Raw genomic sequence first — 22,177 nt, 5'->3', positions numbered from 1 at the left:
TGCGTCCGGCCTGCCTGCCTGCCTGCCTGCCTGCCTGCCTGGCTGACAGTTGACTCTGTTGGATGTGACTTTCACAGTCTGCTGGCGGTTTGTGTGGAAGCCATCACATCTGTGACTGGCCGTTTGATTAATGAGCCTCTCAGCTTGTCTGTGCAGTTTGAGGAGGGGCCACGGCCTTATCCCAGGCATCACTGATTTATTCGCCTTTGGAGCAAACCTCCAAATATCATACACACTGAAATATAAGAGGGAACGTTCACACACATGCAGGCAGACACATGTACACCGTCCATGATATGCATACAGTATACAAGTTGGTGCAGTGCAGATGCGTACGCACCCAGACAGGCTTGGAAACAGACTTGTGTGCACAAGCTCATCCCTCTCCTCTGCCACCTGCTTACGGCTAATGAAAACCTCAATGTGTCAGTGCTGTCCAGGGGTAGCGAAGACAAAACACACCATGTATAACCAAGCAGACAAAAGATGTATTCTGTCTCCACCAACACAAACTCCCATCCCTAGCTGTCAGTCAGCGGAGGGGACACACACAAGGGGATCGACGAGAGAAGAAAGAAGCCCTTCCTCAATGACACATCACACTCTCCTGATTTTCAAAAGTGACAAGTCTTTTGAATTTCGGGCCTCGTAAGACGGAGAGCCTGATGATGGCTTGAGAGCGTTTCTTCTTGTTTCTTTGGCAGCATCAGCCATGAAATGTCACTCAGGCTAACCTTGAAGCTCTGTTCTCCTGTGTTGTTTAATGCTTCCAAGACTAGGGAAACCAACTGCTCAAAATGGTACAGTAACATCGCCCTTTAAGTCAGATAAATGATTCCAGAAACATTTCCAGGTACGTAAATGTGCATATGCGTGAGCATAACCTCACACAGGCATGCTCATGCACTAACACGCACACACACACACACACACACACACACACACACACACACACACACACACACACACACACACACACACACACACACACACACACACACACACACACACACACACAAACAAAACCCCACCAACCACAAGCACGCACTCCCTCATTCCCCAAAGCGTAAAGTAAGACTATTAATCCAGACACACTGAGATCCAGCTTCTCCCCAGGTTGATCAGCGTCCGTGGAGGAAGACGAACATTCTGACATATTTGTTTTTATTTTATTCCCTGAGAAAAAGGCCCGCCATATGGCAGAGCCCAGGAACAGATGGCGATTGCCCACTTCCTGAAAGCACAAGCGTCTATCGCTGCAATTTAAGGAGCCGCTCAAGCAAGAGAATGCCACAGACTGGCATTTTTCCACAAACTGATATTGTTATGGACCTGAGGGGTAACAGCAACAATGAGACAATGTAGCGGAAATGCTTTAGTGTTCAGTAGTTACAGTGTAGCTTAAGCTACCAAATCTATGGGTCAATGCTGCTAGTACTCTCTTACTGTCAATGTGTGAAATAAAATCGTGACGACAAGTGCTTACTCTGAACGTTAGCTGTAAAACTAGCACAAGCCACAGCATATCTAACTTTAACTTAAAGCTCCATTGTGTAATTTTTCGAGTTAATTCTTAGCAAAAAAAAACTTTGTTCTTTCACAAATATGTGCTCATTCAAGTGTAATTACTTCCACCAACTAATCAAAGTATTCTCGTACGTGTAGAATCTGCCATTCAGAATCATTCAGAATACATACGAGCGACTCGCTGGAATGTCATGTTAAAATACATTAGCCAAAGAGGGACATGCCTCCGCCTTTCGTGCTTTTCACTCAGTGGCACTGACTGTAACGAATGCCAGGGAGGAGGAGAAGATTACTTGCGACTGCCGGCAGATTTGAAAGCCTGTTGAAAATGGAGGATTGCGCCTATTCTGTAACGGAGAATAAGAGAGATTTAAGAGAATTAATACGACAACGCGACAGGCAAAGCAACAAAACCAAAGTTAATATTGGAGTGGCTTTTCCAAGATGGAAAGAGCTCATAAGGAGCAAGGATTTTAAAAGGGACACCGAAGTTGCCTGCTTTCTTCTTGACAGGTAATTCTGCCTATTTGTGTAAATTCTAAGTTTTATAGTTGCTTGGCTAACTATAGCATGGTTGTACATAACGCTAGAACGACATCTAGGATACTTTTCCTCGCGTCAATGATGAAAAAAATATAATCATATTTGTCGTAATTTCCCTGGCAGACAACTCATCATTTGGATTTTAACGATTCTGATTCCAATTCCGATTCTTCCTTTCAATTCCGGTTCTTATCGATTCTCGATTCCAATTCTTTGAGGGGTGGAGTTGAAACGGGTCACATGCTGATTTCACATATAAGAGGAAAGTTTTATTTTGATTCAATGGTGGTTTGCAGTTTTACAGGGCTTTTTCAACGTAAAATAAAGCCACACTAGAGCACCGCTTACTGTGCTCTAAGGCTGCAACACAACAAGCGCCTGGCCTCTACGGAAACCAAAACTTGCGCATGATAAATTTGGAATCCATGATCAGATTTGAAACCAAATCCTCCAAATGATTCCAACCGATTCCAATAAAGAAACGATTCCGATGGAATCGTAATTTTTGAAACGATTCAGAGTAGGAATCGGTTTTCGATGCCCAACCCTACACGTCATGCAGTTGTAACAGACTAGCTAGAGCTAGAACAGCTGCGTGTGAAACATGGAGATACTAAGAGCTAATTTCAGTTTCATTGACATTATTCATACTGCACAGAGAAATATATTAAAAACACAAACCTACGTTGCTTCTCTCCTACGCCATAAACATTGCCTTACACTATTAATCTCGTACAATATACAGAATATCGGTAGTACTGATACTTTACTAACATTAGCTTGCATATGTTTGGGAACCTGATAGCTGATGTTAACAATGAAATGTACCATAATAACGTAAAACTATTATTACACTGGAAGGAACACTCATAGACGAAGTCATCGCTAATTTTGGGTTAGGCCACCATAGGAGTTTAAACGCACTCGGAATTGGGGGGGCTAGAAAGTAATATTCAGTTGGTTGTCATATACAATTTAACTGCTAGATGGGAGAAATTCTTACACAATGTAGCTTTAACTGTTGGCCCATCATTCACTGTTTACTGGCCAATGTATGAGTCTGTTGTCCCATGATTTTAGGAAACTGTACCTGGAGCAATGGACCAGCGTTGTAGATTTAAGCATGAATGTCCTTGGATGATATTAGATCCTTATGATGGAGTGGAGGAGCCGCCCTGTGACACATCAAGCTTCATCTCTCATACTCGGCTACCCCTTATCAACCAGGTCAGAGGACCTTTTCTGACATACGGAAACAAGGAAGGTGTCTCAAAAAGTCACCTTGGCAGATGACGGTTAAAATCTGACTTTCGTCTGTGGCAATACTCCATACTTTTCTCAGAGATTTGCTTCATTTTCCTTGCAATGGAAAAGAAAAATGACAGAAAAGACTATGGTTTATGAAGTCCTTGTAACACAATGAGAGTTAAAATAAGAAGGCCAGCATTGCTGCCATCAATTACAACCTACATAGGGGTTATGTTGCTTTTCACTGCTCTGTAGAAAAGTTTGCTGTGACAGAAAGACAAGTGTTGCCCAAAGAATAGAGGATTTCAAAGGGTAACCAAGTACCAAACAGATGAGTTATCCATAGATCACTAGCTGAAGAGAAACTATTCTGTATCAGTTGAATCACTTTGCTCTTTGACTCCATGCTTTTACAATAAATGACGGCTTGTAGTTTTGAAGTCAAAAGGAGAGGCAATGTGGACACTATTCAATCTGTAGATCACGTCAATTAACACAAAACCCTTGGTGCGCAATTTGTTCAAGGTGAAAGATTAAGCACATATTTAACCTGAAAGTAATGTAATTGACTTTGGCATTTCATAAAAGAACCTTGCTGCTAATACCAATAAGGAACTGAGTGAATATGCATCAGGATGGTTAATACAAAGCCATCCTGTAGTCCTATTGAGGTCTACCCACTTTGATTATTGAATACTGTATGATGTGGTATTTCTGCAGTATGCCTCTTTCATAAGTCAACTGTACAAAAGCATTAATCATAGTGTATTGGCGGACATGATTTCATGTTAGAAAGATGGTGTTAAAGTAATTAAGATGTGGTTATAAACACAAATGTGTAAGAGGCAAGGACAAGAGAAAACCCGAAACAAAAACTAATTAAAAGTACTAGTGCAGTGCCCGTTGAAAATGTGCTTGGCCTGTGGTATTGCTGCTTGTAGAATTCATCAAATCAAATTGTAGCCTACCCCAAAAAGGACCCCAAACCACTTCAAATGCAACTCCCCTTTATACCCTACTACAAAGTTATTGATTTACCTGACAGAGAACGTTGCAGATTCAGAATGTAATCACAAAATATCACAATGAAAATGTGGAGTAATCAGACATTAGCGTCATGGACTCATGGCAGTGCGCTACCCACCCGGCCCGTTATGAGCGCTAAACAGCACATATCTGCGTTCATCAACCACCAGAACCTTTGTGTGTGTGTGTGTGTGTGAGCAGAGAGAGAGAGAGAGAGAGAGAGAGAGAGAGAGAGAGAGAGATGTCTCGTGTAGTATGAGCGACTCATGAGTTAATTTAAAGAGTCGGGTGAAAGATCCGAGTGAGTCGCGACTCAAACAGGTTAAGTGCTCAGTCAGTGTGAGAGGGGGAGTGGCCAGCGGTTAGAGCGGCAAAAGCCAATGTGTGCTTCTTTTACCTATATATTTAACGATATCTTTTGCATTTCTAATCCAAACAACGTCAAACTTTGCACTGCACTTACTCGTGCCCGTAGCAAGACACCTGTCAAGTTTGAGAGATATGCGCATAACACACATATACACACATACACACACACACACACACACACACACACACACACACACACACACACACACACACACACACACACACACACACACACACACACACACACACACACACACAGACAGACAGACAGACAGAAAGACGTTCCTGCAATTTATAGATAGATTTCTATGGAAATTTTAAGGAATAAAAGATTGCAATTACAGATTCTGGGAGCCTGAGTCTGGCTTTCAGTCAACCAGCTATCCTTTCAGTCAGTCAGTCAGTCAGTCCATCATCTATCCATGAATGAATTTTTGAAAACTGCCATTCTATCGAGTCAAACTCCTAGCCATTCAGTTAAAACACCTTTCAGCTTGTCATTAATCCACCTAAACTGCCTTTTTACATCCATTGCACCAACCAGTCAGTAACCAAAGCAGTCCACCAGTTAGTCAGCCAATTAGCCAGCAAATAAGCAGGTTAAAAAGTTAGCCCATCCACAAATCATCCATCTTTCCATTCAAACTTCCAGCTTGCCAGGAAGCCAGGTCAGCCAGTCAACCCTGGGGGTCCTGGGGTAGTATTAATCAGTCTGGTTTGTGCTGAAAAGCTCAATCTGCAGATGATGGATGAGCCATCGCACTGAGGGAGCTAAAGTGACAGGTGACAAAGAAGGACACACACACTTGTATAAATCCCTCCTGTCTAGCTACACCGTCAAGGTAGCAGGATGAAAGTGTATGTGTGTGTGGGTGTTTGTGTGTGTATAGGCGCAAGTGTCTCAGCATGTGTCCTGCTCTGCTAATGAAGTCATCTGAACAGTGATTTAACAGCCCTGGTGTAAAAGCCTACCGCCCTTAACTCATAGCCTTGCTCCATTAGAATGTGATATAAACCCTGGGCACAATAACTGTCCTGCCACTGTAACAATATATAGGAGGCCAATGGGCCACACTGCTAACTCACAGTCAAGGGAGCAGAAAAAAAAAATTGGCTGTGTACAGAAAAGGGAAGTCATTCAAGGAGACTAAAACTCACAAGACCGAAAATAGAGAACATCACAAGGTCACAGTGATAGGTGTTTCCATACACTAGGAGACCGTGTTATTACTATTTACATTGTCAAGTGTGTAAGATTGTATCCAACAACTGGAGGGAGTAAAAGAGTAATTGTTGCAAAGCCTCTGTGAAAACAGCCGAGGGCACTTCGGTCTGCGGTTATGCAGAAAGCATTATCCTTATCTGCACTAACAAATGGATCAGTGGATCTGACATCAGTGCGCTTATCCCGTGAATGGTCTTCTACAGCTTGAGAGATATTTTTTGAGTCCGAGATGGATCTGAGGAAAACTTTGACAGCTTACATGTCGCCAGCCGTGAAACTAACTTCCTGCTCTGTGCGAGAGTCTCAGGCAGATCCAAAGCCATTCTCCAAATCCTCCATGAAATCTGCTCTTCTGGCCCAACAAAGAGAGGCTAATGAGGCAAATGGCAGAATCTCAGACACTTTGATACTGTGAGATTAGGGTGAATTATATAACCTTTACCCCCTCCCACTCCCATCCTTCCTCATAGTTTTTGGTGGCTTGTCAGTGTTGACAGCTCTCTCTCTCTCTCTCTCTCTGTCACTCACAATCACAAATTGCATCCAATCTCCTCTTTTTTCTCTCTTTCCTCCTATCTGACTTCATATCCACGTAATTCATGTATGTCCCAACACTAATTTGGCTCAGTCAAGCAATGACAGTATCTGTTTTAACATGCAACAAAGCAGCATATAAGGGGAGGAATAATGGAGTGTGTATATGTGTGTGTGTGTGTGTGTGTGGGGGGGGGGGGGGGGTGGGGATAGGCATGAAGGCGACAAAGCTCGTCACAGCACAGAGCTGCTTACTTCACCCTTATTAGACCTGTGTCCTTGGCAGATGCAGAGCTTGCCCTTTGTTAGAAAGGTGTGTGTGTGTGTGTTACAATGGCGGTGATTTAGAATGGATTGGGCCTAGGCGTGGAGACAAGGTGCAGTAGCCCCATGGCTCCCTGGTAGCTGGCAGCGTGACAGCTGCGAATGGAGAACTGGGAACAGCCTGAAGTATTGCCATCTAATATGTGTCACATACCTGCATAAATATGTATGCCCATTGTAGAGCAGAACAGGAGAGGGGGGGTGGGGGGGGGACTTGAGTGAAAAAACTCTTCAATTAGGTGACACTAAGATCTGAGCTAGCCACTCGCTTTCCATCTCCAACAACATTTCTGGTTATTTCAAGGCCTGGAAAGTACCGCAAAAGCAAGCATACCTCAATTACCAAAATCTGCAAACATTTTGTCCATGCAGACAGTCAGCCACACATGTGCATTGACAAAAAATAGTATCCCATGATTCAACACGCACATCATATTATAGCACTCCCATATCCTTTTCCAAAGAGTTCTTTCCATAGCTCAGCCTCCATTGCGGAAGCCACAGGAGCCATTGGCCTTTGAACAAAGCGGACGTTTGAACCTCTGATGAAGAGCAGCTAGGCTATACGATCCCCAGTGACTGGAGCTTATGCCGAAGCTAAGTCAAAAAGGGAAGGGAAACTTGCCTCCGGAGTCTCAAGTGAACAGCTCATTTTGTGCAGGTAAAGGCACGACTGATGCAGCTCAAGCCTCTGTGGAGCGGGGCTTTTATTTCATGAAAAGACTGCTCAAAAACAAAAACACCTGTGAGGATCATAATAAAACAACAGGAAAACTCACTCGCACTTGCGTTTGCGTGCGTGCACACACCGCTGCATACGCAACACGTGTAAATGTAACAAGTGAAAGTAGTGTTTTACCTGTTGGCCAGCAGAGTTGTGAAGGTGACCTGACTCATGCCCCGATAGGCTGGCAGCAGCCTCGGCCAGTCCCATGCCCAGTCCACCACTGCACTCTGTTGATGTATGAGGATAGCGTATTGTTAGTTATTAATCAGGGTTAATACCATCAGTGCATTACCGCTCCAGCTGGGACCCACTAACAAAGGAGGAGGGGGGTCCCCAGCACAGGCTACAGACACCAGGCGATCAATCATGTCCGCACAAGAAGGTTTTTATTCCAATAAGACAGCAATTAATTTATAAATCCATTTGGGGGGATGTAGCCATCATTTATAGAAAGATAAATCAATTTTGGGAGGGAGTCGTTACTCTTGCGACTGCTCTGCTCTTTTTCTTACCATCTTCAATGGCACCCCGCCAACCCCCCTCCTTCTCTCTCTCTCTCTCTCTCTCTCTCCATCTCTTGCTCTTTCTTGCTCTCTCTTTTTCGTAAACGCACACACACTTGGCACTAGCACCATATTGGGAAAGCAAATAAAAATCAGATTGCTTTGATTGCCAAAATGTCACTCTTAACTCCAGGCTGAGTTTTATTGACAAAAGGAGGAGAACTCCACTCGTTCTCTCCATCCATTCATCCCCCCTCTGCTCCTTTCTCATAGGTGATTGATGGATGTAACTTCGCCCCCCCCCCCCTCCATTTTATTTGATAAACAACACAGGCACCTGAAGCGGAGAAGGCATTTTAATCATTCTCTTAATAGGGTGTTTCTATGCAAAGCTATGCAGCCTCCTGTGATAAGCCGAAAACAGGCCAAGTCTTAGGATTAAAACGTGTCTGTTCTTGAAAAAAACAATAGCGGCAACACAGCTACATTGCAAGGGATGTAATGTGTGTATAAATACATCTAATCCATTTTAAAAAGTAAAAAGACACACAAAAGTCTGTCTTGAGGAAATACTAGCTTTTGTTGATTGTTTTGTGTGATATCAGCGCTATTTCCCTTGATAGTCGGGGAGAAATGAGGGAGGGGGAAGCTGACAACTCTACTCTACTCTACAACTCTGAGCTAAAACTACCTGTAGCCAACGTATCCCCTTTATGTAGAAGAAAATCTAACAATTAACTGAACATCACGGTAGCACTCCTGGGGATAAGTTTGGGGGTAAAAGGGTATACGGTTCAAAGCCCAAAGAAGTGCACTTTAAGACTGCACTCTCCTTCAACATTACTCATTCTTTTATGAAAAAAAAACTTCTCTCATCTTTTCAGTGTTCTTTTCTTCCTGCTTGGAAAAGGCAGCGACCTATGGAGAATAGGAAAGCCGAGCCCCAGAAAGACCTGACAACTTCAGAGATTGCCACAGTATCGAGTTCACTAGAGACTCAAACAGCTCCTAACCTTCAACATTAAGCTTCTGGCCTTGGGAGGAAGTTGAAACGACACCGCCCTGCACATCACAAGTACACCCACACAGTACAAAGTCTAAAGACATGAAGAAGCTCCAATAATCACTTCATTAGCATAGATATTTCATAGAGCTAAAATAAATAATGAATACATGATTTGCTATCAAAATAAACTGTGATGATAACATTGTGAATGCTTCTTGACAAACCTGGTCCAGCTTCTTCTTGCCAATGTGGTCAAACTGGTGGAGAGGGTTGAAACCGGCAGTGTCCGCATGACTATCAGAGCCGAGGTCAAAGTTCACCAAGTGAGGAGGATTATTGGGCGAGTTTGTGCTTCCACTTAGTTTAAACATCAATAGTTCCTGTATCCAAGACAGAAGGGGAAAGAGAGGGTAAAAACAGGAGACAGACAGAGAGCACGAAGGTTGAAAGATACATAAATATATTCTGTTAAGAAAAAGCCCAACAAACTAAGACCAAAGAGAGAGGCCAAAAAGGTATTTTCACGAAAAACTAAACTTCCTCAAACTGAAAGAGCAGCAGTGCATACTTAAAGACATTCAGCATACTGACATTTGGAGAGAAAAAATGTTGCAATAGTCATTTCATTTTTCACTTGTGATAATGATAATGCACTTCTAAAAGTTTGCATTTCAATGACGTCCGGTTTGACTGACACAACAAAAAGACACTTTTTCCAGATGAGCATAGTAATGGGCAGAATGATCTCCATCCACATATTTCCTAATTAATCAGCCTTACAAAAGTAACTAACAAAAGTAATTAATAAGAGCTGTTCAAAAACAGATTCATGAAAACACAGAACATACGGCACATAGACAATGTGTGTAGATGTAGAGACAGAGAAGGGTTTTCAGGACACCAGTACATGTTCTACTTTTGTTTCTGTAACCTTTGCTGTGGTTGCTTAGTACAGGTGTCTTGCAAGCTCTACTCTGTAAGTGTGTGTGTGTGTGTGTGTGTGTGTGTGTGTGTGTGTGTGTGTTTTGTGTGTGTGGGCATCGTGGTGTGAATTCACTTTATTCCCATCCGTCAGCTAGACATGGCCTCTGATCCACCTATCCCACCGCCTCACCACCAGCCCAGTCTGTCCCTGACCTCGGTGTTCTCGCCTCAACCTTGGGTGCGTAGAAATGCTCTAGCTGGCAGGAGGGTAAGTCAGAGCCTACTTGGGAATCCCATCCACACTCTATTAAATTGCTACGCAGAGTTATAGCTCTTCACGGATTCCATCAACAGCAGCATAATGTATATGGTGCTTATGTTTGTGTTATTCCACGCTGCCCCCTAATAGTCTATAGGAGGACCATGTCTGTGAGGATCACATGAGCACCAACCAAGTGTAGCTTCTACTCTATTACCGCACCTATACCTATATATGTTATGCTATGGTGATCATTAAAGCCTCCTCCACTATTAGTCCCATTGATCAAGTATTCAAGGATTTTTCACACTGTATTAATTTTTCTTCTGGAATGCATTTTGTATTCCTTTAAAAGATAATTCATCTGTATGCTACTTAAAGGATATGTCTAGTGATAATCTATATATTTCTTATGAAAAGGCCAAAACCAACAATTAATTAATCCCACTAACAAGAATTACCTGCGTAGCCAAAGCCTGATATACTTTATTCCTACGCATATCAGTGAGCCACGCTGTTGAATTGGGTGACATGCCCCTTTTTTAAAATGAACACGGGCATTGTAGTTTATTTTGTAATTCATCCCACATTCACATCCTGCTGCCATAAACAATAGAGCACCAAATCTGCAGCTGAAAATGGTCCACAACAAAGACACGATTTACCCGTTTAAGTTATATTTGCTCTCTCGCGAGAGCACAATTGGAATTTGCTCAGCGAGTCACTCTGGCAATGAGTAATGATGCTCATTAACTATGCCCTTGGAGCCGAGCTGCACCAATCACATCGGTGTATCTGATATAGGCGGGCCAGAGGCAAACTAAATAGATGACGACAGCCCTGCGACGTCGAAGTCCGGGATCAGTCAGTAAACACTGGTCGTAGTGTTATCCAATTGCGTGCAGTGATATTTTCAAATGCATGCTTGGTGCCGCCCCTCGAGTTGGCCAGACCCTTAATCTTTCAGATTTGGGTCTGGATTTCCAGGCTAAACCATTACGGTGTCCAACTGTTTGAAAAAATTATTCATCCTTTCCTAAAAATATAAGTCAATATTCATCCCAAAAATGTATGTCCTCAGGAGGAACCTGACAGGGTTGGGAAGTCGGAAAGTTCTGAGAAACGGACTAATACACTGTTGGTTTTGGTCTTTTAATGGACTTTTGTTGCCAGTAACAAAAATGCTGAATATTGTCAGCCTCATCCAATAATTAATAATCTTTCCCATTGAAACAGCCATTGTAGTAAGAATATACAGTAGTCCATAGGATCATGTGTACAGAGTAGCATATGTTGGTGCCTTTGTGATATTCAGTAGCAAGAGGCTGTTTATGGATATAAATGTAGTGTACTGTAGGTGGAGGATGTTGCAGTGTGATTTTCACTAAAGAAGAAATGCCGACAGGCCTACCTGCAGAGGTGTTATGGAACCAGTCAAAACAACTTGAGTTTCTGTACATAACACTTTCTATGTACTTTTTACTTATTTTCCAGGAGTCACTTTAAAGCACTTGTTTTTATTAACTGTGTACTTAAGGGTACATATCACTAAACTCTCTATTTATATATATATGCTCTAATTAAAGGTGCTCTAAGCGATGTTGGGTGACGTTACTTCTTGACGTTCAAAGTATTTTGAAACAAATACACCCCCTCCCCCCCACACACACACAGAAACACACACACACACACACAAATTCGCATTGTCCAGGTTGGACCACTTTGTTTTTGTTTGCGTGCGTGGACCCCAGGCTGTCTACAGAGAACGTGTTTTTTTACAGTGTGTTCAGGGGACCTGCAGCTTGCGGATAGTGAGGAGATGTTTTCTGTACGTGACAAAAAAAAGTTGTAGCCTAAAAAACGCGTGATATCGCTTAGAGTACCTTTAACAAGGACACTTTTTAGAGAACTTCTACTTTTCATTCTGTTAAACCTTTTTTTTTCTCTTAAGTGAGTTTAGCTCAAACAACTTCTACTTGAGAAGAAAAAAAGAAGAAAAAAGGAGCCACTGCTCTTTCTCACTCAGAGAGTTCTGCTGTATACTGAATGTGGTAACTCCATGTGGCTCCCTCTCCTCTACATGTGGTGAGCGTATAACACAGGAAATCACTGTAGGTTTGCACCCTCGAGGTCACCTGAACAACAGAAGATCAGAACAAGCAGACTTCACACACACACACACACACACACCCACCCTCCGTCTCCCCCTCCTGAACAGCCTGCGGCCTCAGGCCAGCAGCCACCTAATTGCTGGGGAGAGGGAGTGCTTCCCTACCTCATTGCCTTGGATGATGTGATAGATCTGCCTCAGGTAGTCGCTGCCACCTGCTTTGTGGCAGACCTCCAGCAGCATCAGGCCTATTTTCTGCTCAGTCAGTTCAGCCGCAGCGACTCCGCTTTCCTTTCCTCGCTCAAATACACTGAGAGAGAAACAGAGATAGGAAAAGGAGGAGATGGAAGAGTAAACACAAAGACAGAATAACACAGAGTGGGGCAAAGAGAAAGCAGAGGCAACAGACAGAGGGAGAGTGTCAGCTCGTATCTCTATACCACCTCTGGCTGAGAAAAGATTTTCTACTTTAGCAAAGAATTTGGGGTAAAATTTGGAATTTGCTATACACAAGAAGATTACCTGAAACACGACTCCGGAGTTTAATTAAGGATTTTTTTTTTGTTGTTCTTAGAGAAATAATTTACTCCAGAGGGCAAAGGAACATAAATTGCAATACTTGGCAAGGAAATAAATATCTCTTTGCTCCACTAAACTGAATACCAGCCCGGTCAAGGCTAACGCAGGTGAGAAACGCAGACAAATTATTATTGAGGGTTGGATAACAAAATAATTCTCACTGTTGTCATTACCATTCATGAGATACATAGGGGAATTTTGACCGAAGGATGCTAGTGCACTAAAAGTGATTGGTGTGTGTGTTCCTAGGCATGTATGTGTGTGTGTGTAATTGTGTGTCAAGGTCCTCATGCATGTACAGTCCCCAACCCCTGGCAGACGCCTGCATCATTTTCCTGCCCTTCCTGTATGGATGGGTATCACACTACCGTCCATCAAACCTTCTCCTTCACATACACTTCCTGTCATTGTTCTCTCTCGTCCTCTCTCTCTTCCCCTTTGTAATTATAAGGTGGCAGAAACGGTGTCGCCTGTCAGCCAGCCATTGGCTGCTTGACATTGAGAGTGGCAAAGGAAGAGGAGTCCTCTCTCGTCCATGTACATCCCTTCATTCTTTTGCCTGGCGGCCCGGCGATGGTGTTGTCGGCGATGGTGGCTGTGCATCCGTGTCAGCACCTGGACTGTATCCTTTCCTGTCCATCACTGTGCAGGTGAAGCAGATGATTGGATTCAGTCAGCGGGGTGATTAATGAGGGCCCCTCCGGATTTGGGACAGCCTATCAATCATGTCATTAGGGCCAATGTGCCCTGAAAGAGGCAGACCTCCGCCAAGGAATAACTGCATTCATCTTCATCTGTGTATGCATCCCGTCAGCCCAGCCAGGGTCACCATGATGGAGAACAATAATCTTCTCCTCTACAAATTACTTTGCAAAGACAAGGTGGGTGGCGTGGGGAGGGGGGGCTGCAGTTGGGAAAGGAAGGAGGGAAAGTGGGATGAGGGAACAGAGGTGGGAGGGCTCGCAAGGGGCAAATATTCTTTGTCAAAGGATTTACTTTATGTGTGTGTGTGTGTGTGTGTGTGTGTGTGTGTGTGTGTGTGTGTGTGTGTGTGTGTGTGTGTGTGTGTGTGTGTGTGTGTGTGTGTGTGTGTGTGTGTGTGTGTGTGTGTGTGTGTGTGCGTGAGTGAGTAGAGTGAGATGCCAGTGAGTGGAGCGCCAGTTGTTTTTGGAGTTATTACACCACTCTCTCCGCTCTCTTTCTGACACTGTATTCTGATTGTTTACAAGCCAGGCGTCACTTCCCTGTGAAGGTTAGTTTAATGAATAGTAATGATCCTACTGAATGCCTCCGACAGGTGATACATAATCACTCTTCTTTCACTTTTCCACTCATCCCCCTCCCCACCCCTCCACCTCCCTATCTCTTCTTCTTTTTTTTTCCCCCTATCTCGTCCCCTGTTCCTGTCACTGAAACATACAGCATTTCCTAGAACTGGCCATAATCTACTTTGTGTTTTTTATTTATTTAATTCTTCTTCTTTTTTTAATTGTACATGTTGTGTCACGTCGCTGAATCACTTTTTTATGAGGATGGATGCATCCAGAGTTTGTTATGATGAAGTGAGCGAGCAGAGGCGCAGTTTCTGGGAACGAGCTGCGACGCGCCAAAGGTCACAGATCCGAACCAAAGTGAAAGCTGTTTTCCCATCACTCCAGCCTGCAGTCCACTCAGTCAGACACCATGTCCATCATTTTCCACAACAAACACATCTGTGATTCATTGATCTTACTCATTCAATGAAAAATGATCTCAATGATACGATACATCAGAATCTGAATGCTCAATTAAAAAAAAAAGCATGTCTAAGCTGCATTCTTTTTCATTGTTTTATTCAGCATCTATATTCAATGGCATGTAGCTGAATACACCATCAGTCAGTTTGAACCGCCTCCTTCATCAGACTATCAGCCCTCACCTTCCATCTTACTATTGATAAATCACTAAAATTATGTAGTGGGAAATTCATTTCATAAAAAGCTGTTTTTACGATCAAAACGATTTGAATAAAATGATACCTCATTTTTTTGTTGAAGGTGCACACGAATCAATACTAATTGAGACTAACGATGGCCGACGCATATATAGCCTTTTTCTGAATGCATGAAAACTGTAATATAGTAAACTACATCAATACCATTCTGACCTTAACCTCTCGCTAAATCCCTGCAGTTGATCTCTCACCTGTCTGAGCAGAGCTTGCGTGCCTTCTGCAGCTGCATGTTTGTCCACTTGGGTCTTTTTTCCTCCAGAGCCTGCAGCACTTTGTGCACTGTGGGTTTTGGAACACCCTGTCGGACAAACAGCAGACCATTAAGGTAAAGGAGTAAAAGTCAGACGATTTGTTGACACACGATAAATCAACCATCAATATGATGAAATGATGGTATCAGGGTTTTTAAACGTAAAGTACAGTATATAGTTTTAGCCACAACAGACAAGGTAAAATGCGCTTCCTTACTATACATTGTAAACAAACTTCCTACTATTATTATTGATTGTATTGTTATTATTGTTATTACATTAACCTTAGCCCTTACCTTCTGTTGAATGCCCATGGTGGCCTGCAGGCACTCAGCCAGCAGGACAAGGGCTTCCTTTGCCCCACAGTCCAGGGCCAGACCATTGATCTGTTCCAGTGTGTCTGGGTCCTCCAGGCCCTGGATCAGACAGCCTAACAGGGCCCAGAGTAACAGGCCCATTAAGCGCAGCTGCCGGGCATGCTGGGAGAGGTGCTTCTCTGCCACTTGGAAGAGGAAGCGGATGGGGAGAGGCACGGATGCTACGGCCAAAGGCAGGTTGGTGAAAATGAAGGACAAGGCTTGAATAGTTATGGATATGGCAGCTGCAAAGAGAAAGAAATGTTTTTTTGTTTTAGAAAACAACCCCTAAAATGTCTTGTAGCTCACATGAAAATGTGACACCCAGTCTGTGCGTACTCTTGGTCTCCTTTCCCCGTGCTTCCAGAGGTGTGTAGTTCCACTCCTTGGGTATTTTAGCCAGGACGCTCTCTGGTACATTCTGCTTGAACGAGGCTCCACTGGGCTCCTCTGTGGCCTGCCAACCCATCACCATGGAGACCAGGTGTACCAGGAGGCTGTTGGTAGCCTTGGTGACTATCGCCCGGACACAGCTGATCACTGAAGGTACAGCCCTTGTTGTATCTGACAAAAATGGTAAACGATTGCATCAGGTAAAGAAGGGTGGCTGAAAGAATATCAAATTGAAGACTCAAGACCTTTCCAATTGTATCTATCATTGATTGTTAGGACTGAAATTGAAAAAATAAAAGCATTAAGCTTAGCTTTACATGAATACGCACAAATTTTAGGTCACCAATGTGGTGCTGTAAGAAGGACCGAAGCAAAGGAAAAAAAAGAAACCCAGATGACAGGATACAAAACGCCAGAATTAAATTGACTCACTTAGAGTTAAAACTTTGGCATGGCAAATCTCTGCTCTACCAAGTGAACTACCTTTAGTGTGATACAGTAGAGTTTTTGTCTATTGTACTGCACTGGTATATGTGACGTCACTTTTTTAGACATTTTTGAGACCACTATTTGACGGACTGACTAGTTGCTTTACAGAATGATTAGAAATCAACTGGGTAAGAGAAGTACGGTATGTCCAGTTGAATTTAATAAGCAGACATGATGCCGGCTGTATGGAAAACTCTGTTTTTAATTATTTTAAAAGTAACGCAGTACATGCGGTACAAAGAAGTCTCTCAGAGCACAATAAAAAATGAAGGCCTCCAACTGCATGTAGGAACATTTAATACTATTCTATTAAAATACAGTTTTATCACTACACTAGGCCTTAAATCAGAAAAGGTTTGGACTTGTAAACTTGTCAAAGACCCGCAGACATGCCATATTATTGACATAAAAATAAAGGGTAGATGACATTTTATGAATGCTACCAAATTAGAGTGGGTTACATGCAATAGTCCCTTTAATCAGTCTGTATCACAAATGACTCCACTTTTCAAACAATGGGAAAATACAGAGACATGAATAGCTTGCACATCCACTTAGTGCTAAGGCATTCTGTTGAAATATCTACACTAAAAGCGAGTAATGTCAAGTCAAATTCAGATGTTCTTGATCAAACACAGGTGGCCTGACAGTAGAAATCTTACTACCTTCTCCAGGTGCACTATGTATTCCGTCGCTCTGCCCTTTCATATCCCGCTCATATTGATAGCAGAGCAGCTACAGTATGAAGTTGTATGGCACCCATAAACTTCCTACAGCGCCGGCTGTAAAACCAAAGGCTACAACAGAGAGATATAGTGCTGTGACGGCACTGGAAGTGCACTGAAATCTCCAGGGACGCCTAACAAATGTGTGACCTCAGACCCATAGAAAAAGAGGAGAGCGGAACAGAAAATGATATAGCTTTTGGAAGGAGAAGCACTTTGTGGCAGGTGAGACCTAGACCTATTTTTCAAAGTCACTTTCTTCTCAGGCTTAATACCGCCCGCTACTGTATTGACTGCTGTATTGATTCAAAACAACCTGCTACAGGGTGATGAAACATCGGTGTAGGTGGAGAAATAGTGAAACTCTCAACGTAATCTATGAAAGTTAACTCAGTGAACAGTTTAAATAGAAATGGGGGCACTGGGGGTATCCTGTAACCAAAGTTATAATATAAAGATTTGGCACAGTCCAATAATTAAACTAATTACCCTGTGAGGATAAATGATGATTGGATGACTTTGAGAATTTCTGTCTGGCTCACTCTCTCTCTCTTTTTGTTCTTTCCCACTGTCGACCCCTCCCTTGCTCTGTCTCCCTCCAAATACTCTTCTCCAATCACCCTAATTTATGCTACAATAATTACCACTCACCCAGGATATCAAAATCACCAACAAAAAGGGCTCCATACTCCACAGGAGTTCTGATTAAGCTCTGTATCAAAGCTTGTACCAAAGAGAGGCGGGAAGAAAGGAAGAGTTGGGGAGTAATTGCAGTCTCTGTAACAGCATATTCAAGTCATGCCTTAGCTCACGTGAAATGTCAACACTAGGCTGGCCCTTAAGAATAAAGATTAGATATTTTTTGTGGTCAGATTTACTCTTGTGTTTAGAAACATACAGTTTCTAATAAATATTGAGAAGATATGGTTAAATCTCTCAATCAGTTACGTACATTCATTGTCTAAGCATGAAACTATATCAATATCTTGCGCGGTGATAGATTTAACAATCTTTTTTCCATCAATTTAAAGTGAAATGAGAATGACACAGACTGGTATTTTATCATCCCTTCATTTTGTAATAAAGAATAGATAAACAGTACAGTATCCTGCCCTATAAACCAAATAGCCCTAAGCTAATGAGCTATGAAACTACAAATAAATCAATTATTGAAGTTGCTCTCCTGCATCAAAAACCTTTTTTTGTCCAAACTAATATATATATATATATTATATTAGTTGATCACTAATATATTATTTGATAACATTTAAGTGTTTCATTTCTATTAACATGAAACCAGCAGTGGATTTTAAAAAACACAATTTAGTGTAGCACTGTACTATGACATACAATACAGCTTCTAGGGTTAGGGTTAGTCTGTAGTGTGTAGTAAGGATTTCTGACCTACAACATTATGCAGCAGCTGGTTTCTACTATACCTGCCAGTGTGTAGAGATGTTCCCATATGTGTGACCTTTCCAGGTATGGTTGAAGGCACTGAGTCAAGGCCTTGGGAACGCTATTCAGGCAACTGAAGAGGTTGAACAATACGACTATGAAGTCATCTCCTGCCTTGGAGCTCTCTTGGCAAAAATCTGAGACAAACAGAGTCAGACTGAGTCAGTGAGACAGTTCTTCGCACAAAACAAATAAATGTGTGGGCAATCAAAATGTCAATGAATTTAGGAAACCTTGATATTTATGAACACTTGAAACACACACACAAAAAACAGGATCCACAAAGAGATGAAGCCTCTTACTCATATGCACACATACACTCGGTTCGGGTGTGTAGGTGAGTGTAAAATCTGACTGTTTTTTGAATTACGATTCAGAAAATATCAACCTTATGGAGCTAGGTAGTGAAAGATAGAAAACCCTATCCTACGAAACAGCATCTTGATTTCTTGGCACAAAAACACATTGGAAAATGTCAAGGCTGCCCAACCTGACACATGTTAACAGAAAGGGTGAACAAAAGGCATTGTGAAATAGAAGGGGAAGAAAAACCCACATCTGTGTTAGATGGAGAGAAAAAAACAGACCAGAAAAAACAGAAAAAGGAACAGATTTCAAAGCCCCCACAGCACATGGAGACAGGAAGTGAAAAGGAAGAGGTTTTGACAGGGTGTCCTTGTGGGAATGAGCACAGGGCTGAGGATGGAGGTGTGTGCGTGAGTAACCCATATGGATGTCTATATATGTGTTTTGTGCGCTTACGAGTGTGTGTGTGTGTGTGTGTGTGTTAAGTTGACAGGGGTTGCTGAGGAAAGGCCCATTGCTCCAGAGGTGGCAGACATCCAGCGGTCTGTCAGTCTGCTGTGTGGGAGATGACAGCTATTTGAATAGGGGAGTGTATGCAATGCAGCAGTCAATGAGTGAGGGGGCGCAGTGATGGCGGGCAGCGCGGCTTCCTTCTGACTAATGCTGGACTATTTTAAAATGACAGGGCTAAATTAGCTGCTGCATTACAGGGACACTAATATCAGCCACCTTAATAACAGGCAGATAGGAAGCACTGCCACCACTCAAGGTCCAGATGAGAACTGATATCCTCTATCTCCCTGTCTCTAAGTGTCCCTCTATGTCTCTTTCCTTTTCTTTCACAATAACACATCGAACACATACGCTCAAAAGTGGTCAGCCAACCTGACCTACAATCAGTCCATTAGGTGGCATAATGTGGGTTATGGCTGCATCTTGTTCTCTCCCTGTCTGGTAATTGGTCCTTAAGGAGAAAGTGTTCTGGATATCACTGCTGTGGCTGTAACGGTCCAAGGAAACAGGGGTGACTAACATTCATTTCCACTTGGGGTGCTGGAGAGCATGGCAGGTTAACTACGTGCCTTTTAAATAATGGTCCTGTAAAGGAGCAGTAGATGACTTCAGAAAAACTGATGACAGTGAGCTGGCACATCTCTGTGCAGTTTCCACTACTGCTGCAGCACACACTAATTCTAAAGGGTTTCTGTTTCTGTGTCCATTTCTCTGTTACCTTTTCTATTCTGCTCTCCCTCTATTCCCTCCCTCTCTATCTCTAAGCTAATCCAACCTTGATACATAGCCAATACATACACCTGTTTATCTTCCGGAAAACCAGTCAACCAGTCACAAGGGCCCTCTCTGCAAACCTCTGTAATTGGAAGCAGACACGCTTGTTCGTAGCACGTGTGTGTGTGTGTGTGTGTGTGTGTGTGTGTGTGTGTGTGTGTGTGTGTGTGTGTGTGTGTGTGTGTGTGTGTGTGTGTGTGTGTGTGTGTGTGTGTGTGTGTGCCAGAAGAAGTGTATCTTCTAAATTTAGGGGGAGTTGTGCAAAGGCAAAAACTGTTATTGTAAGTGTGGAGGAGGTGTTATCCCTCTCTGCAAATAGTTACATATTCAAATTGTCAGACAATGGGTAGGCCATTTAGTTTGGTAGCTGTCTAGCAAGTTAGGTAGCTTTGAAGAGGCAGATATACTGTATTGTAAAATGTGTCACAGAGCAACTGTTGAACAAAGTTAGTTATATTAGAAAGAAAATGCACTGCAAATGTCCTAATATACCAACAGCAGATGTTTGTGGCACATTAATTTGAATTGAATTAGAACGGAGTCCAACTGAGGTAGTTTTTTGACTCACTGTATTATTATCTATGAGTAAGTTACACTTCAATTATTATCAATACAGCACCAGGAAATACCCCAGTATATGCATGTATGGGTAACTGCAATGGCTTATGGGAGTATAGGCGTTCAGTCAAGCTGTTCCTTCTGTCTGTCTGCTTCCTGGTTAATTAGCCCGTCACCATGATAACACGCGAGAGTCAGCGCTTCCAGCGTTGATTTACGGCAGCGTGCGGGGAGAAGCATTGCAGAGCCTCTGAGCCAGACTCAGACCGAGCGAGAGAACGAGACAGTGAGAGTTGTTATTAATGAGGTCGCTATAATGTGAATTAATGCGCGAGTGCACAACAGTCTTTAAAGGTTAGACTGTTGCCGGTGTGGAGGGGAGAAGAAGGAAGGGAAAATCTTTAAAGGTCAGAGTGTGTGCTCAGCCTGGCCCTGTTGAGTGTTTATTACTGCTCTCTATTGATTTAGTGATGATGGTGACCAAGGTGAAAATGATGATGATGGCAAAGATGCTGATGATAACTTCATAAAATGGATAGAGCTCGTCTAAGGTCTGTATAACTCACTTAGGATCTTAGAGCACCATAATTAAGACACTGGTAAACACCATCCCACACATGCTCCCTGCGGGATCGACTCGGTAGGTCCAGTATTATAAAAATAGAAATATTAAAGAATAATGAAAGTCAGTGGCTATAGGATTGCCAGCTAAGCATGTACAGCACACACACACACACACACACACAGTACCCTTTAACCATTAAAACATACCAATCTTTATACACACAAAAAACAGACTTACGAGAGTTTTCCAGGAGTAATCTGGGCAGGTGACAATCTCTGTACAGCAGCATTCGCAGTAGCAACCTGGGATTGCATCCTGGGTCAGAGGTCAGTAGCCTCAGCTGACATGCAGAGGCCGCGTGGCCCATAAGGCCATCTCTGAGAGCCGAAAGAAGGAAAACAAAGTTGACAGTTCTGCAGTGTCAGGTGAGTGTACAGATAGCAGTCCATTTAGCAAGAGACAACAAAGGAGAGAAAAAGCTTCACAAGTGAAAGACAGAGACTGAAATCGTAGTTGTCTTGGATGACACTATGGGAGCAAATATGTGTTTATGCTACAATGGTAACTTCCTTCAGTGTCACTCACTCCTGATATGAGCTTAGTCTGCAAATGCCTTCACTCTCACTTACTTATAGTGTGCACCGGGAAGGAATTAGCTCTAATCTTGGCCAGCTAAAACCAAATTAACATTTGGGAGACAGCCAAATACATGAATATACAGCGGTACCCCCCTCCTACATCTTTTGTATAACCAAGAGGCTGCAGCCAGCTGTGGGTAATGAGCCGTATCCTTGGTGTGTGTGCGTGCAAGTGTGTGTGCGTGTGCATGAGCACCCTTCAGAGCCTGTGCTTGTGGTTATGTACGTGTGCAAGTGTGAGGGCACGTTGACAT

The 22,177-nt window shown here is 42.9% G+C and overlaps 1 protein-coding gene across 3 annotated transcripts in view; it reads right to left on the bottom strand.

Moving 5' to 3' along the window:
* Positions 1-22,177, bottom strand: part of kiaa0825 (KIAA0825 ortholog) — a 127,619-nt gene that overhangs the window by 65,345 nt on the left and 40,097 nt on the right. For 2 of the 3 annotated variants that reach the window (XR_003692593.1, XM_028578533.1), the window contains exons 15-22: positions 21,523-21,662; positions 18,551-18,706; positions 15,844-16,068; positions 15,445-15,749; positions 15,089-15,195; positions 12,491-12,635; positions 9,257-9,412; positions 7,656-7,750 (exon numbers count right to left, since the gene is read on the bottom strand). Coding sequence is in view for 2 of the 3 variants with exons in the window: in XM_028578533.1 (XP_028434334.1) it covers positions 7,656-7,750; positions 9,257-9,412; positions 12,491-12,635; positions 15,089-15,195; positions 15,445-15,749; positions 15,844-16,068; positions 18,551-18,706; positions 21,523-21,662 (1,329 nt within the window). In the remaining variant the exon portion in view is untranslated. Of the gene's footprint in view, positions 1-7,655; positions 7,751-9,256; positions 9,413-12,490; positions 12,636-13,473; positions 13,547-15,088; positions 15,196-15,444; positions 15,750-15,843; positions 16,069-18,550; positions 18,707-21,522; positions 21,663-22,177 lie in introns of those variants that run through there. The other variant, XM_028578534.1, reaches the window with a different exon arrangement.

Source organism: Perca flavescens, chromosome 5 (assembly GCF_004354835.1).
Source record: "Perca flavescens isolate YP-PL-M2 chromosome 5, PFLA_1.0, whole genome shotgun sequence".
Lineage (NCBI taxonomy): Eukaryota > Metazoa > Chordata > Actinopteri > Perciformes > Percidae > Perca > Perca flavescens.
Note: the sequence above shows the minus strand (reverse complement) of the source record. Positions and strands in the feature narration are given on the sequence as shown.